At 50.9% G+C, this 17,912-nt stretch overlaps 1 protein-coding gene across 1 annotated transcript; it reads right to left on the bottom strand.

Annotated features, from left to right (window-relative positions):
• Nucleotides 1-2,285: 2,285 nt before the first annotated feature.
• Nucleotides 2,286-17,711, bottom strand: LOC120928804 (oocyte zinc finger protein XlCOF7.1-like). Its single transcript, XM_040339812.1, has 5 exons — nt 17,594-17,711; nt 14,092-14,245; nt 11,281-11,442; nt 7,950-8,016; nt 2,286-3,076 (listed from the first exon to the last, which is right to left on the bottom strand). Exons 2-5 carry the CDS (start codon nt 14,170-14,172, stop codon nt 2,388-2,390), a joined length of 999 nt encoding a protein of 332 aa, XP_040195746.1. The 5' UTR covers nt 14,173-14,245; nt 17,594-17,711; the 3' UTR covers nt 2,286-2,387.
• Between the last annotated feature and the right edge of the window lie 201 nt (nt 17,712-17,912).

Here is a 17,912-nt window from a genome sequence, read left to right as displayed (position 1 = left end):
TGAGGGTCTGGGTGAATAGTGATGTAGACTGAGCTTGGGGGTCTCAATGAGTAGTTATGGAGGAAGAGATTGGGGGGTCAAGATGAGTAGTTATGGAGGAAGAGATTGGGGGTCTAGATGAGTAGTTATGGAGGAAGAGATTGGGGGGTCAAGATGAGTAGTTATGGAGGAAGAGATTGGAGATGTAGATGAGTAGTTATGGAGGCAGAGCTTGAGGGTCTGAATGGGTAGTAATGTAAACAGAGCTTGAGGGTCTGGATGAGTAGTTATGGAGGAAGAGATTGGGGGGTCTAGATGAGTAGTTATGGAGGAAGAGATTGGGGGGTCTAGATGAGTAGTTATGGAGGAAGAGATTGGGGGGTCTCGATGAGTAGTTATGGAGGAAGAGATTGGGGGGTCTAGATGAGTAGTTATGGAGGAAGAGATTGGGGGGTCTCGATGAGTAGTTATGGAGGAAGAGATTGGGGGGTCTCGATGAGTAGTTATGGAGGAAGAGATTGGGGGGTCTCGATGAGTAGTTATGCAGGCAGAGTATGAGGGTCTGAATGGGTAGTCATGTAAACAGAGCTTGAGGGTCTGGATGAGTAGTGAAGGATGCAGAGCTTAAAAGTCTGGATGAGCAGCAATAGAGGCAAAGCTTGGGTCTGGAGGAGTGGTATGGAGGCAGAACTTGAAGGTCTTAATAAGCAGCAATGTAGATGAAACTTGGGGGACTGGATGAGTAGTTATGGAGGCAGAGCCTGTGGGTCTGGATGAATAGTGATGAAGACAGAGATTGAGGGTCTTGGTATGTAGTCATGTAGATGAAGCTTGAGGGTATGTACGAATAGTGATGTAGACAGGGCTTGAGGGTCTGGATGAGTAGTGACCTAAGCAGAGTCTGGGTGTCTGGATAAGTAGAGATGGTGGCAGAGCTTAAAGGGTCTTGGTATGTACTGTAGTGATGTCGATGAAACTTGGGGAACTGGATGAGTAGTTATGGAGGCAGAGCTTGAGGGTCTCAATGAGTAGTTATGGAGGAAGAGATTGGGGGGTCTCGATGAGTAGTTATGGAGGCACAGTGTGAGGGTCTTAATGGGTAGTAATGTAAACAGAGCTTGGGGGTCTGGATGAGTAGTGAAGGATGCAGAGCTTAAAAGTCTGGATGAGCAACAATAGTGGCAAAGCTTGGGTCTGGAGGAGTGGTATGGAGGCAGAACATGAGGGTCTTAATAAGCAGCAATGTAGATGAAACTTGGGGGACTGGATGAGTAGTGATGGAGGCAGAGCTTGAGGGTCTTGGTATGTAGTCATGTAGATGAAGCTTGAGGGTATGTACGAATAGTGATGTAGACAGGGCTCGAGGGTCTGGATGAGTAGTGACATAAGCAGAGTCTGAGTGTCTGGATAAGTAGAGATGGTGGCAGAGCTTAAAGGGTCTTGGTATGTAGTGATGTAGATGAAACTTGGGGAACTGGATGAGTAGTTATGGAGGCAGAGCTTGAGGGTCTCAATGAGTAGTTATGGAGGAAGAGATTGGGGGGTCTTGATGAGTAGTTATGGAGGCACAGTGTGAGGGTCTTAATGGGTAGTAATGTAAACAGAGTTTGAGGGTCTGGATGAGTAGTGAAGGATGCAGAGCCTAAAAGTCTGGATGAGCAGCAATAGTGGCAAAGCTTGGGTCTGGAAGAGTGGTATGGAGGCAGAACATGAGGGTCTTAATAAGCAGCAATGTAGATGAAACTTGGGGAACTGGATGAGTAGTTATGGAGGCAGAGCTCGAGGGTCTGGTTGAATAGTTATGTAGACAGAGCTTGAGGGTCTTGGTATGTAGTGATGTCGATGAAGCTTGAGGGCCTGCATGAGTAGTGACATAAGAAGTCCTAGTTTCTGGATGAGTTGAGATTAAGGGTCTTGGAGCAACAATCACAGTTAAGAATAGTGGGACGTATGTGGGGCGTAACCCAACACTGTTCAGGAATTGGGGGTAGAGCCAACCATAAGGCCCCTTTCACACTGGGGCGGGAGGTGCGGTGGCGCTAAAGCGTCGATATTACCGTCGGAATTGCGGCGGTTTTTCGACCACTAGCGGTGTGGTTTTACCCTCCCGCTAGTGGCCGAAAAAAGGGTTAATACTGTAGAGGCGCATTGCCGGCGGTATAGCCGCGGTGTCCCATTGCTTTCAATGGACAGAAGCAGTAGAGGAACGGTAAACACACCGCTCCAAAGATGCGGCTAGCAGGACTTTCTGAGCGGTCCTGCTAGCGGGCCCTCTGGGCTTTCACACTGGAGAAACAGCAGCCGCTGTTTCGGGTCGGTTTGCGGGCTCTATTTTTAGCGCAATAGCGCCTGCAAACCGCCCCAGTGTGAAAGGTGTCTAAGAGGGTCTCCTCGATCGCAGCCTTAACTCAAGCAAGATTGGCGTGGTTCTTGCGGTGTTTCACCAAGTGCGTGTTTTGGGAAAAGCTTTTCCCACACTCAGAACAGACGAAGGGTCTCTCTCCTGTATGAATTCGCTGATGCCGGGTGAAGGCGGACCTATACGTAAAACATTTCCCACAATCTAAGCAAACAAACGGTTTCTGCTGGCCGCCAAAGTCCATGCTCACAAAAGACGTGGAATGGTAAAAGGGCGGGAACAAGGACTCGGACTTGTGCAGCGCCTGGTGCGTAATAAAATCCTCTGGGTTGTCTAAACACTCTTGGCATTGGGAACACTGGTAGGCAGTCTGAGCCGCGTCTTCCAGGTTGGCGATGAGATCCAGATCTTTGGTAAGTTCCGTCTCCCAGATGGTTGCCGGGAGAGCGCCTTTCGCCTCTTTCCTGAGTGGGACAGGATTGCCTTTCCGACGTTTGGCGGGAGGAATATGTGAGTACCGATCCCTCAGTCGTTCCGTCACAGACTCTGCCACTGTTAGTTGTCTTTCAGGAGGCCCCTGTTCATCCCGGACAGCCGCGGATCTTACAAGGGAGGGGTCTGGACTGGGTGGTCTGTCTGCAGAAGAGCGTTCACATTTGGCGGAGGATGCGGTACGGTCAGAAGAAGGAGACGCGGGCGATGGATTTGGGGCGTTTTCGTCACAGCTCACAGACAAAACTAAAAGAAAAAAGATTTTTGCATTTGCTCGTTTATAGTCATCTATCAAAAGCGGGACAAATGACTAAAAGACCGGGGCCCGGATTCAGAAAGAATTTACGTCGGGGTATCTATTGATACGCCGCGTAAATTCTAGGATGCGCCGGCGTATCTTCTTTCTGTATTCAGAAAGCAAGATACGCCGGAATTAGGCTAAGATACGTCCGACGTAAGTCTCTTACGCCGTCGTATCTTAGTTGCATATTTACGCTGGCCGCTAGGTGGCGCTTCCCTAGATTTACGCGTAGAATATGTAAATTAGGTAGATACGCCGATTCAGAAACGTACGTGCGCCCGGCGAATTTTTTTAAGGCTTTTTCCGGCGTAAAGTTACCCCTGCTATATGAGGCGTAGCCAATGTTAGGTATGGACGTCGGGCCAGCGTCGTTTACGTCGTTTGCGTAAGTCGTCCGTGAATGGGGCTGGGCGTAAGTTACGTTCACGTCGAAACCAATGAGGCTTTGCGGCATAATTTGGAGCATGCGCACTGGGATACGTCCATGGACGGCGCATGCGCCGTTAGTAAAAAACGCCATTTACGTGGGGTCACCATTCATTAACATACAACACGCCCACTGCCTGGATAATTTGTATTACGCGGGCTTACGCCGGGCCACATACGCTACGCCGCCGTAACTTAGGGCGCAGGTTCTTTCTGAATACAGAACCTGCCTCACTAAGTTACGGCAGCGTAGCGTATCTGAGATACGCTACGCCCGCACAAAGTTACGCCAGGCTTTCTGAATCCGGGCCCAAAACTATAACTAAGGGCAGCGTGGCATTGAATCGAGTAGCAGAGGTGCTGCCTTGTCACTCTATAAAAGGCGACCTTTTAATTGTTAGTTTTGGGTAGAGTAAAGGTTAGAACCCCCGACAGGTTTTTAACAGCAAAATTAAAGAAATAGCTACCGCGTTTCCCCGAAAATAAGCCTGGGTCTTCTATCTTCTAAAATAAGCCTGGGTCTTCAAAATTTTTTAATTTTGGCAACAAAAGACACAGTAGGGCTTATTTTCGGAGTAGGTCTTACCATGTAATGTGCTGTCTTCTCTCCCCCTCTCCCTCCCTGCCTGTCAGGAATCCCCAGTGTGAACAGAGTTAAAATGCTTGTAAAATCCTATAATCCACTCTATTACAGTACAGTGGAACCTCGGATTGCGAGTAACGCGGTTAACGAGCGTTTCACAATACGAGCGCTGATTCGGTTTGCGAGTTTTGTCTCACAAAATGAACAGGATTCAGGCCAAAGCGGTGTGCAGTACCGCGTTTGGCCTGAGGTGGGGGGGGGGGTGCCGGAGCCAAACAGCTCAGCTGACCTCGGCAAACCTCGGAAAGGCTCAGAAACTGAGTCTTTCGGAGGTTTGCTGAGGTCATTCGAACTGTCCTCGGGCCTTTCCATCCGTTTCCGATGCTCTCCGGCACCCCCCCCTGCCTCTGGCTGCATGCGGTATTGCATGCAAGTCAATGCAGAACAAATTATTTTGGTTTCCTTTGACTTTAATGGGGAAACTCGCTTTGCTATGCGAGTACTTTGGATTACGAGTATTCTCCTGGAACGGATTATGCTTGTAATCCGAGGTTCCACTGTACTATATAATATACAATGTGTGCGTTTCTCTAATATATTCCTCGGGACAGCCCTCGCCTCTTCCCAGGGACAGCCCTCGCCTCTTCCTCTGGGCAGCCCTCGCCTCTTCCTCTGGGCAGCCCTCGCCTCTTCCTCTGGGCAGCCCTCGCCTCTGGGCAGCCCTCGCCTCTCCCTCGGGACAGCCCCCGCCTCTCCCTCGGGACAGCCCCCGCCTCTCCCTCGGGACAGCCCCCGCCTCTCCCTCGGGACAGCCCCCGCCTCTCCCTCTGGCTGGCCTCCTCGGGCCAACCCTCGCCTCTTCCCAGTCCTTGCCTCTTCCTCGGGACAGCCCCCGCCTCTCCCTCTGGCTGGCCTCCTCGGGCCAGCCCTCGCCTCTTCCTCGGGCTCGTCTAAAGGAAGAGGCAAGTGCTCAAAACGCCTTAACCTGTTGGATGTCCAAGTGTCCGGTCATATGAAATGATGTATTGAGGACCGGATGTTGCCGTTTTTGTATGATGAGCCTTTGATGCATTTGTCACTTAGTGAGTATAAATACTTACCACTGTTATAAAATAAAAACTATGTTTTAAGGATAATGCACTAGGCCTCTGTATACTTTATGGTTTCAGTGTTTCCAGACTTCCCCAGTCAATGAGTCTATCCAGAATTCCAACTGTACTGTCTCCCTTTGATGTTGTAAAGTGCTGCATAAAACTGTTGCCACTATATAAATCCTGTTTAATAATAATAATAATAATAATAATAATAATAATAATAATAAGGGCAGCAAGGCAAGACTTATCCAAAAAAGCCAGGATGTGAATGCAACCAACTGTGTTCCTTGGGGCCACTTTCAAAAACGCAGGAGATTTTGTGTTTGGTATCTACTTGGAAGCTAAAAGGTGACATGCTAGACCCCCAGGACCTGCCCCCCCCCCAACCTGCCCCTTTGGCCTGCCCTCCAGCTGTTGTGCGTGCCGATCCTGCAGCCTCCTGCAGATGCAAGTATCTCAGGAGGCGGCAGGACCAGATATACATCATTCCGGCCCAGGTCAAAATAGTGGGAGGGGCTATAAAAAAAAAAAAAGAAAAAAAAAAAAATAACAATTCTGGGGAGGGAGAGGGCGAGTGTAAAAACAAAACCAACTCCCTTTTTGGGATTAAGTTCTGCTTTAATTTTTTTTTATTGCCAATAATCAATTCTAAGTACTGGATTTAACCTCTTGCCGACCACCCGCCGTCATTTAACCACTTAAGACCCGGACCAATCTGCAGGTAAAAGACCGGGCCCCTTTTTGCGATTCGGCGATGCGTCGCTTTAACTGACAATTGCGCGGTTGTGCGACGTGGCTCCCAAACAAAATTAGCGTCCTTTTTCCCCACAAATAGAGATTTCTTTTGGTGGTATTTGATCACCTCTGCGGGTTTAATTTTGTGCGCTATAAACAAAAATAGAGCGACAATTTTGAAAAAAATGCAATATGTTTTACTTTTTGCTGTAATAAATATCCCCCAAAAACATATAAAAAAAACGATTTTTTTCCTCAGTTTAGGCCGATACGTATTCTTCTACATATTTTTGTTAAAAAAAAAAAAAAAAAAAAAAATCGCAATAAGCGTTTATCGATTGGTTTGCGCAAAATTTATAGTGTTTACAAAATAGGGGATAGTTTTATGGCATTTTTATTAAGATTTTTTTTATACTAGTAATGGCGGCAATCAGCGATTTTTTTCATGACTGCGACATTATGGCGGACACATCGGACACTTTTGACACATTTTTGGGACCATTGTCAAAAGTTATAGCGTCTACAAAATAGGGGATAGATGTATGGCATTTTTATTAATATTTTTTTTTTTTTACTAGTAATGGCGGCGATCTGCGATTTTTATTGGTAATTGGCGGACACTTCTGACACGTTTTTGGGACCATTGGCATTTTTATAGCAATCAGTGCTATAAAAATGCATTGATTACTGTAAAAATGTCACTGGCAGGGAAGGTGTTACCACTAGGGGGCGAGGAAGGGGTCATGTTCCCTCATTGTGTTCTAACTGAAGGGGGGGTGGGGCTGACTAGGGGAAATGACAGATCGCTGTTCATACATTGTATGAACGTGTGATCAGTCATTTCTCCCCCTGAAAGGACCAGGAGCTGTGTGTTTACACCCACACACACAGCTCCCGGTCCTCGCTCTGTAACGAGCGATCGCGGGTGCCCGGCGCAAAAAAATGAATAGCACAAAAAAATTTAAAACCACAGGAGTGATCAAATACCACCAAAAGAAAGCTCTATTTGTGTGGAAAAAAAAAAAGGACGTAAATTTTGTTTGGGTCCGATGCTCCGTGACCCGCGGACCCGATCGCCGCTGGAGTCCCGCGATCGGTCCCCGGAGCTGAAGAACGGGGAGAGCCGTGTGTAAACACACCTTCCCCGTTCTTCACTGTAGCGCCGTCATTGATCGTGTGATCCCTTTTATAGAGGAACACAATCAATGACGTCACACCTACAGCCACACCCCCCTACAGTTAGAAACACAAATGAGGTCATACATAACCCCTACAGCGCCCCCTTGTGGTTAACTCCCAAACTGCAATTGTCATTTTCACAGTAATCAGTGCATTTTTATAGCATTTTTTGCTGTGAAAATGACAATGGTCCCAAAAATGTGTCAAAATTGTCCAAAGTGTCCGCCATAATGTCGCAGTCACGAAAAAAATCGCTGATCGCCGCCATTAGTAGTAAAAAAAAAAAAAGAAATTAATAAAAATGCAATAAAACTATCCCCTATTTTGTAAACGCTATACATTTTGAGCAAACCAAATCGATAAACGCTTATTGCGATTTTTTTTACCAAAAATATGTAGAAGAATACGTATCGGCCTAAAAACTGAGGAAAAAAAAAACATTTTTTTTTATATCTTTTTTGGGGCATATTTATTATAGCAACAAGTAAAAAATATTGAATTTTTTTCAAAATTGTCGCTCTATTTTTGTTTATAGCGCAAAAAAATAAAAACCGCAGAGATGATCAAATACCACCAAAAGAAAGCTCTATTTGTGGGAAAAAAAAGGACGCCAATTTTGTTTGGGAGCCACGTCGCACGACCGCGCAATTGTCAGTTAAAGCGCCGAATCGCAAAAAGGGGCCTGGTCCTTTACCTGCATTTTGGTCCGGGTCTTATGTGGTTAAATGCCACACTACTGGTTGTATGTTATAGCAAAAAAAAGCTATTAAAAAAAAAAAAAAAAGACCACTTTTCAATCACCTGCACTGATGAGATCTAATTGCGGCTCCTCCTCCCTATGTTGCGGTGTCCCGTCGTCATCTCCCACCTGTCAGAAAAGAACACGTTACACAAATCACACAACGTACACACGGACCGCGGCGTGACATGGGTGCAGGTTACGTGGCTCTAGTGGTGCGACACGGCTGCTCTGGGGTCTGCGGGTGGAATGGGGCCCCATAAGTGGGGCTGTTCAGGCCCACACATATCCGGTGCTCTAATCCTAAAGCCCCCACGGGCTTTTTCATGACCATGGCTTCATAGACCAGCTGAGCAAAAGCAAATGCTTTGATAAAGTGGAGTTCCGCCCCGCCCCCCACACACAGAAAGTCAGCCGCTACCCGAGCCGCAGCTCCCTGTATCCATTCAGACATGGGAGCTACGGTTCTGCCCCACCCCCCCCTCTCTCTCTCCCGATTGGCCAACTGACTTTGATAGCAGCGGGAGCCAATGGCGCCGCTGCTGCGTCTCAGCCAATCAGCAGGGAGAGTCCCGATTGGCTGAGGCACTCGTGGACATCGCTGGATAGAGATGGGGCTCAGGTAAGTAATGGGGGGGGGGGGAGGCTGCTGCACACAGAAGGCTTTTTATTTTAATGCATAGAACCTAGGCCTGAGGGCCAAATCTGGCTCGCCAGGCCATTGCATGTGGCCCCTTGTCCGCAGGGGGGAGGGGTGGAAGTGGGATGTGGCCAACCTGAGAGAGCGGAACCCTGCACACAGCAGACTCCTAAACCCTGTGCTCTGTGTATAGCGCACTCCTAAACCCTGTGCTCTGTGTATAGCGCACTCCTAAACCCTGTGCTCTGCGTATAGCGCACCCCTGAACTCTGTACACACCTGAACTTTGAACTCTGCACACAGGGCACACCTGAACTCTGTACACAGGGCACACCTGAACTTTGAACTCTGCACACAGGGCACCCCTGAACTCTGTACACAGGGCACCCCTGAACTCTGTACACAGGGCACCCCTGAACTCTGTACACACCTGAACTTTGAACTCTGCACACAGGGCACCCCTGAACTCTGTACACAGGGCACCCCTGAACTCTGTACACAGGGCACCCCTGAACTCTGTACACAGGGCACCCCTGAACTCTGTACACACCTGAATTTTGCACTCTGCACACAGGGCACCCCTGAACTCTGCACACAGGGCACCCCTGAACTCTGCACACACCTGAACTTTGAACTCTGCACACAGGGCACCCCTGAACTCTGTACACAGGGAACCCCTGAACTCTGCACACAGGGAACCCCTGAACTCTGCACACACCTGAACTTTGCACTCTGCACACAGGGCACCCCTGAACTCTGTACACAGGGCACACTTGAACTCTGTAAACACCTGAACTTTGCACTCTGTACACAGGGCACCCCTGAACTCTATGAATAAAGTGAATGATGAGCGCAAAAAATTGATGAATAGTGCACATAGAAAAAATAAAATAAAATATAAATGTGAAACGTCCACTGTGAAAAAGATCTCTTATATAAAGAGAAAATTACACCAAGGTGATACATTCATCAGTGCCACTGTGATAAGAATACAGTGGGTGATGAGCGCAATTAATAAATGGTGCACATAGTGCAATAAAATTATTAAAACGTGTTATATATGAAGAATGTATAAAAATAAATCCAATATGAAACAAGCAATGCTCTATAGTGAGAGGAAATAAATAAACCAATGTGATGAATTAATGAAGAAAAACCACTGTGCTTTGAATATAAAACAATATAGCAGTCCAGTGTATGAGCAAGATCTGAAAATAAATACAAAACAGTTGTGACAAAAGTTCATATGTGACAATTCCTATGTCAATGGAAAAGGAGTGATGGAATATCCCAAATGGTGACTAAGTGTCCGTGTAGAAGTGATTGGGCAATCCTCATATGCAGCTGAGCTCACAGAGCGCTTACCTCACCAACATGTAAAAACAGCATGGTATCTCCTCAGATGGGGTACGTCCCGGGAAACAATTCCTCCTCAACTTTCTCCCTGCTATGTCAACAGCTGCGGTCCTGTAGATTTCAGAAACAGCGTCCTTCTCACTGTATGTGCGGCTACGGTCTTCACAAAAATGGAGGCTCCGTGTGCAAAAAGCACTCGAGATGACCCAAAATAAAATGGAAAAGGCTCCAATGGTGAAGTATTTCTAAAAGGTTTTATTTAAGTCCAAAGAGTAAAAACAAAACAATGTTCAGCTTGTACAAAGCTTGAACAATAAACGTACAGCGAAAAACCGGCTGTGTGGACGGGCTGATGCGTCACTTCCGGTCACGTCTTAGATGCCTTACGCGTTACGTCACGACACGTGACTTAATCAAAGGCATTAGTGGTGTATTTCCTCTCACTATAGAGCATTGCTTGTTTCATATTGGATTTATTTTTATATATTCTTCATATATAACACGTTTTAATAATTTTATTGCACTATGTGCACCATTTATTAATTGCGCTCATCACCCACTGTATTCTTATCACAGTGGCACTGATGAATGTATCACCTTGGTGTAATTTTCTCTTTATATAAGAGATCTTTTTCACAGTGGACGTTTCACATTTATATTTTATTTTATTTTTTCTATGTGCACTATTCATCAATTTTTTGCGCTCATCATTCACTTTATTCATATCATTTGTTTGTTGTTATTGCAATCTAGGATTTGAGCAGCATTATTATTTCACTTTAATTTTATTGTTTAATTTTCCACCCCTCACTTTGGAGTATTGGCTAGCGCTTCAGTTTCCCCCTTTGTATTTGTACACCACCCCTGAACTCTGTACACACCTGCACTCTGCACACAGGGCACCCCTGAACTTCGCACTCCTTGTATTTATTGCCCCTTTAAGGTTCCCCCACTGTACAATCTGGTTACACCCCCAATTGATGCGGTTCGTTGGGGGGGGGGGGGAGTGTGGTTGAGTTCCTGAACATATTCTCGGAGGAAAAAAAAGCCCTACATAAATAAGTCTTACAGATACAACCGGCCCTTTGATGACGAACATAATGCCGATTTGGCCCACGATGAAATTGAATTTCACACCCCCTGGTTTAAGGGGTTCGTGTTTTTAAATTCTTTGGGTTCTATTTGTGGGATGTTGAACAACTGTATGGTGTTTTGTGACATAATAAAGCTGTTTCAGTTTCTACATCTTTTCTGGTGGGGATATTTTTATTTGGGGGGGGGGGGGGGGGGGGAAAGATACTACTGCCTCTGGTGTGTTTTACGCTCATCATTCCAAAAAAAAAACCTCACCTGACATTGTTACTGGACAGTGCCCCCCAACCCCCGACTCCACTCACCTCTCCAGACAGCAGCTCGATGATCTGGTTGGTGATTTGTAAAATCTTCTCGTCATTTTTATTGTGGGACAGAGAGAAAGGCGGCGGATCAGGGGGGGCCGGAGACTGCAGGGGTTCACCTCTGGAGTCGTCGTCATCAGTCTTCTTCACCACAATGTAATCCTACAGAGACAGGGGAGATAAGTGGATCAGCGGAGATTATGTACAAAATAAAATGACATTAAAGCTGGACTCCGGGCAAACTATACAGATGAAATGCATATATGGAGATATTTCAGTGTAGCCAGTCAGGGCCGGTGCTACCACTAGGCTAACTAGGCAGCCGCCTAGGGGCGCCTGGCCACTGGTGTTCCTACTCTCTTCTCTCTGCAGCAAGTGAAGTCTCAGCATCAGCAGGCAGCAGCCACACCATTCACACATAGTTTCAGAGGCGGTGAAGAACTGTGTCTGTGTCCCGAATGAATCGAAACAAGAAAACATTCATTGATGGGCACTGGTAGGCAGGGCCATCTTAATAGCATCATGGGCCCCTGGGCAAAGTAATGTTCTAGGGCCCCTACAACGGAGACGGTGCAGGTAAACAGACATCAAGTAGGTAGGAGGCACCGTTTGGGTGGAGCTCCGCATTAACTACATGAACAATCCTTCTGTACAGCAAAGAAACACTGGGAAAATATTACATACATAAAGTAACAAAAATGTCCTGTGCATATAATATATCTGCTAGACTGATGCCTCCCCAGCACTCTGACCCCTCTACACCCCAGATATCCCCCCAGCACTCTCAGTGCCATCATGGGGCCCCCAATTTTGGGGCAGCGTGGGCTCAGGGACCAGCTGCTTTGGGGAAAGTGCAGGGGCCCCCGGGCAGTGCCCAGGTGTGCCCTCTCATTAAGACAGCCCTGCTGGTAGGCTGCATTTGATGGGCGCTGGTGAGGCTGCATTTGATGGGCGCTAGAGAGGCTGCATTTGATGGGCGCTAGAGAGGCTGCATTTGATGGGCGCTAGAGAGGCTGCATTTGATGGGCGCTAGAGAGGCTGCATTTGATGGGCGCTAGAGAGGCTGCATTTGATGGGCGCTGGTGAGGCTGCACTTGATGGGCGCTGGTGAGGCTGCATTTGATGGGTGCTGGTGAGGCTGCATTTGACGGGCGCTGGTGAGGCTGCATTTGACGGGCGCTGGTGAGGCTGCATTTGGGTACTTCATTAAAAAGGTGGGGTATACATGGGCAGGGAAAAGAGGGCGGGGGTCAGAGGTGGAGCTAGGGGGGGGGGTGGCAAAATGAGTGTAAAAAATCCTTGCACCAGCCCTGTAACCAGTAGTATGAAACGTCTCATACATATCAATTCAAAGAGCGATGTATAGATAAGAGCAGTGCTTGACAACCATCTGACTGCGGCCGTCCTCCTCTTGGGCCTCCAACCAGCTGCAGATCCCTAAACCTACTACAGTGCCTCCCAGTTCCCAAAGAGCCTCCAACCTCCTACAATTGCTTGACGTGCCCCGTACAAGCCCACCACAGTGCCCCTAGGCCCCCTGAGAGCCTTTAACCACCGTAAACAATTTGCCGACAAGGCGGCAAGGTGGCGCTGCTGTTTGACACTTCCGGGTAGAGAGCGCGCACGCGCGCTGTCGGTGGCCCGCTCCCGCTGTGATTGTACACAGCGGGAGCTGATCTGCGGGTACCGCAAACTCGATACCCGCCAATCAGTGTTGCCAACCGTCAGTATTTTTTACTGACAGCAAGCAAAAAAACGGGCACTTTTCTCCTGCCAGTAAGAGGAAAAGTTTGCCAGTAAAAAAAATATGGCTGTGACGCTTGGCTCAGATCTGTGCAAGCGCAACTTGGGTCCGGAGCCGGCCGAGACCATCCAAGTGCCTGCTACAGTGTGATCGTGTGGTACCGGTTTCTAGCGGAGGCGCTGCCTGAGACCTCAGCCAGCGGCGCTTCAGCCATGTCCCCTGACATGTTTCGTCCCCACTCACCGGGGCTTGGTCACAGAGATGGCGGTTCCCGGGTGTTGTAGCAGGAGCAGAAAGCTTTAGCAAAGAGAAGAAAAGGCGCCACTCACCATATCGGTGCATTAATATGTAGATGAATGTGGCCTCAGCGATCGGTGCTCCAGCCACGCCCACCCCGACATGTTTCGTCCCCGCTCACCTGGGCTTGGTCACAGAGGTGGCGGTTCCCGGGTGTTGTAGCAGGAGCAGAAAGCTTTAGCAAAGAGAAGAAAAGGCGCCACTCACCATATCGGTGCATTAATATGTAGATGAATATGGCCTCAGCGATCGGTGCTCCAGCCACGCCCACCCCGACATGTTTCGTCCCCGCTCATCTGGGCTAGGTCACAGAGGTGGAGGTTCCCGGGTGTTGGAGCAGAAAGCTTTATCAAAGAGAAGAAAAGGCGCCGCTCACCAACTCGGTGCATTAATATGTAGGTGAATGTGGCCTCATCGGGCGTTGCTTCAGCTACGCCCCTCCCCCCACCAACATGTTTCGTCCCAGCTCACCTGGGCTTGGTCACAGAGGTGGCAGTTCCCGGGTGTTGGAGCAGAAAGCTTTATCAAAAGAGAAGAAAAGGCGCCGCTCACTTAGTATGTAAATTAATGTGACCTCAGCGCCGCTCCAGCCATGTCCCCGGACATGTTTCGTCCTCACTCACAGAGGTGGTGGTTCTCAGGTGTTGTAGCGGGAGCAGAAAGCTGCAGCAGGGTCTACCCCTTGGGTAAAACTTTAGGACTGCTGTCCTTGCTGACAGGTGGACAGCTCATACAATAGGCAGTTTATGAAGATGTTGGCTTTTCCTCACCTCTCCGGTCAGCAGGTAGAGGATTTCCAGGGTGAGATTCAGAATTTTCTCCCGTCGTCGCCCCCATGTCCGGTCCCTCATGGATGACGCTGGGTGAGGACACAAGTGGGTTCCACCTTCAGAGTCCCAGTCTGGAAAGAAAGCGAGATCTCCCCTGTGTGTAAAACATAAACATAGACATGAAATCAGCATCCCCTCTGGATATGTGGAAACTGTGGGCTGTGGGGGACAACGCTGAGAGCGGGGCTGTGAGTGACAACGCTCAGAGCGAGGCTGTGGGGGGCGACGCTCAGTGCGAGGCTGTGGAGGACGACGCTCAGTGCGGGGCTGTGGGGGACAAAGCTCAGAGAGGGGCTGTGGGGGACAACGCTCAGTGCGGGGCTGTGGGGGACAACGCTCAGAGCGGGGCTGTGGGGGACAACGCTCAGAGCGGGGCTGTGGGGGACGACGCTCAGAGCGGGGCTGTGGGGGACGACGCTCAGAGCGGGGCTGTGGGGGACGACGCTCAGTGCGGGGCTGTGGGGGACGACGCTCAGAGCGGGGCTGTGGGGGACGACGCTCAGAGCGGGGCTGTGGGGGACGACGCTCAGAGCGGGGCTGTGGGGGACGACGCTCAGAGCGGGGCTGTGGGGGACGGCGCTCAGAGCGGGGCTGTGGGGGACGACGCTCAGAGCGGGGCTGTGGGGGACGACGCTCAGAGCGGGGCTGTGGGGGACAACGTTTAGAGAGGGGCTCTGGGGGACGACGCTCAGAGAGGGGCTGTGGGGGACGACGCTCAGTGCGGGGCTGCGGGGAACGACGCTCAGTGCGGGGGACAACGCTCAGAGCGGGGCTGTTGGGGACGACGCTCAGTGCGGGGATGTGGGGGACGACGCTCAGTGCGGGGCTGCGGGGGACGACGCTCAGTGCGGGGCTGCGGGGGACGACGCTCAGTGCGGGGGACAACGCTCAGAGCGGGGCTGTGGGGGACGACGCTCAGTGCGGGGATGTGGGGGACGACGCTCAGTGCGGGGATGTGGGGGACGACGCTCAGTGCGGGGATGTGGGGGACGACGCTCAGTGCGGGGATGTGGGGGACGACGCGCAGAGAGGGGCTGTGGGGGACGACGCGCAGAGAGGGGCTGTGGGGGACGACGCGCAGAGAGGGGCTGTGGGGGACGACGCGCAGAGAGGGGCTGTGGGGGACGGCGCTCAGTGCGGGGCTGTGGGGGACGGCGCTCAGTGCGGGGATGTGGGGGACGACGCTCAGTGCGGGGATGTGGGGGACGACGCTCAGTGCGGGGTTGTGGGGGACGACGTTCAGTGAGGGGCTGTGGGGGACGGCGCTCAGTGAGGGGCTCTGGGGGACGGCGCTCAGTGCGGGGGACAACGCTCAGAGCGGGGCTGTGGGGGACAACACTCAGAGCGGGGCTGTGGGGGACGACGCTCAGTGCGGGGCTGTGGGGGACGACGCTCAGTGCGGGGCTGTGGGGGACGACGCTCAGTGCGGGGCTGTGGGGGACGACGCTCAGAGCGGGGCTGTGGGGGACGACGCTCAGTGCGGGGCTGTGGGGGACGACGCTCAGTGCGGGGCTGTGGGGGACGACGCTCAGTGCGGGGCTGTGGGGAAGGACGCTCAGAGCGGGGCTGTGGGGAAGGACGCTCAGAGCGGGGCTGTGGGGAAGGACGCTCAGAGCGGGGCTGTGGGGAAGGACGCTCAGAGCGGGGCTGTGGGGGACAGCGCTCAGTGCGGGGCTGTGGGGGACAGCGCTCAGTGCGGGGCTGTGGGGGACAGCGCTCAGTGCGGGGCTGTGAGTGACAACGCTCAGAGCGGGGCTGTGAGTGACAACGCTCAGAGCGGGGCTGTGAGGGACAACACTCAGAGCGGGGCTGTGGGGGACAACGCTCAGAGCGGGGATGTGAAGGACAACGCTCAGAGCGGGGATGTGAAGGACAACGCTCAGTGCGGGGCTGTGGGGGACGACGCTCAGTGCGGAGCTGTGGGGGATGACGCGCAGAGCGGGGCTGTGGGGGACAACGCTCAGTGCGGGGGACAACGCTTAGTGCGGGGCTGTGGGGGACAACGCTCAGTGCGGGGGACAACGCTTAGTGCGGGGCTGTGGGGGACAAAGCTCAGAGAGGGGCTGTGGGGGGGGGGGGGCGTTCAGTGTGGGGAACAACGCTCAGAGCGGGGCGAGGCTCAGTGCGGGGCTGTGGGTGACAACGCTCAGAGTCAGAGCCGTGATGTGGGTGACAACGCTCAGAGTCAGAGCCGTGATGTGGGTGACAACGCTCAGAGTCAGAGCCGTGCTGTGGGTGACAACGCTCAGAGTCAGAGCAGTACTGTGGGTGACAACGCTCAGAGTCAGAGCCGCGCTGTGGGTGACAACGCTCAGAGTCAGAGCCGTGCTGTGGGTGACAATGCTCAGAGTCAGAGCAGTGCTGTGGGTGACAACGCTCAGAGTCAGAGCCGCGCTGTGGGTGACAACGCTCAGAGTCAGAGCAGTGCTGTGGGTGACAATGCTCAGAGTCAGAGCAGTGATGTGGGTGACAACGCTCAGAGACAGAGCTGTGATGTGGGTGACAACGCTCAGAGTCAGAGCAGTGATGTGGGTGACAACGCTCAGAGACAGAGCTGTGATGTGGGTGACAACGCTCAGAGTCAGAGCCGCGCTGTGGGTGACAACGCTCAGAGTCAGAGCCGCGCTGTGGGTGACAACGCTCAGAGTCAGAGCAGTGATGTGGGTGACAACGCTCAGAGTCAGAGCCGTGCTGTGGGTGACAATGCTCAGAGTCAGAGCCGCGCTGTGGGTGACAACACTCAGAGCAGTGTGAGTGACAACACAGACGTGTACTGTGGGTGACAAGCCACCAGCATTACATCATTGCTCTTGACTGGTTTACTGAGTGACAACAGTCTGTACAATGTATGTATTCCTCACCAAGGGAGCATGAAACCAGGTGACAACGTAGGAGCACAATTAGGAAAGATCTAAAGAGCGTTGTCACCCTATAACAGGAAGTGCCTTTACAAGGACATTGGTGGCAGGATCATCAGGCAGGATTATGGTGAAAAAAAAAAAGACTGAAGACAGTTTGTATGAGATCTGGGTTCCTCTTTATAAATGAAGGGTATAGGGCAGTTGTTGTCATCTTTGAGGAATAGGGAGCACAAACCTTGTCCCTTAAATGCTGTAAGGTGGTCACACATAATAATCACTATATAGAACTCTACAGGGGGAGACAACAAAGCAGCTGCATGGTGTGAGGGATAATGAAGGGTCTTTATTGCTGTCTGTGTCCCTTAACATTTCTTATAGAGGTGTCACAGGGGCAGGAAGTGAGGGGAACTCCCCTCCCCCTGTCATGGAGACACCGAGCCCCTGTATGCAATACCCAGTGTATCCCCCTATATTCTGTACACAGCATACAGAAAAGTCTCTTCTACCTGTATTATGTGACCCCCAAGCTTCACTACCTGTGGCCCCCCCAGTACCTGCCTCTGTCCACCTCACACACTCACCTGCACAAACAGGCTGGCTCAGGCTGCAACACAGGCTCCTCTGCTAGAGCACGATCCACCTCCGGGCTCCGGTGTCTTCAGTGGGCGCCGCCATCTTGTGTGAGCCCTGCCCATAGACCAGCCCAGCCTGAGGTGGTGTGGCGGCGCACCCTTTCACTGCCACACTGCTGGCCTGAAAAGTTTTTCAGCTTCATCAGGAGGGAGACTGACAGCAGATGCTAATAATTAGCATGTTTATGAGGGATCTAAAAATATAATCTGTCTATATGTACATAACAACATAAAATAAATACAGTAAAAAAAATCCATATTTATTTTA

The sequence above is a fragment of the Rana temporaria genome, chromosome 2 (assembly GCF_905171775.1).
Source record: "Rana temporaria chromosome 2, aRanTem1.1, whole genome shotgun sequence".
NCBI lineage: Eukaryota > Metazoa > Chordata > Amphibia > Anura > Ranidae > Rana > Rana temporaria.
Note: the sequence above shows the minus strand (reverse complement) of the source record. Positions and strands in the feature narration are given on the sequence as shown.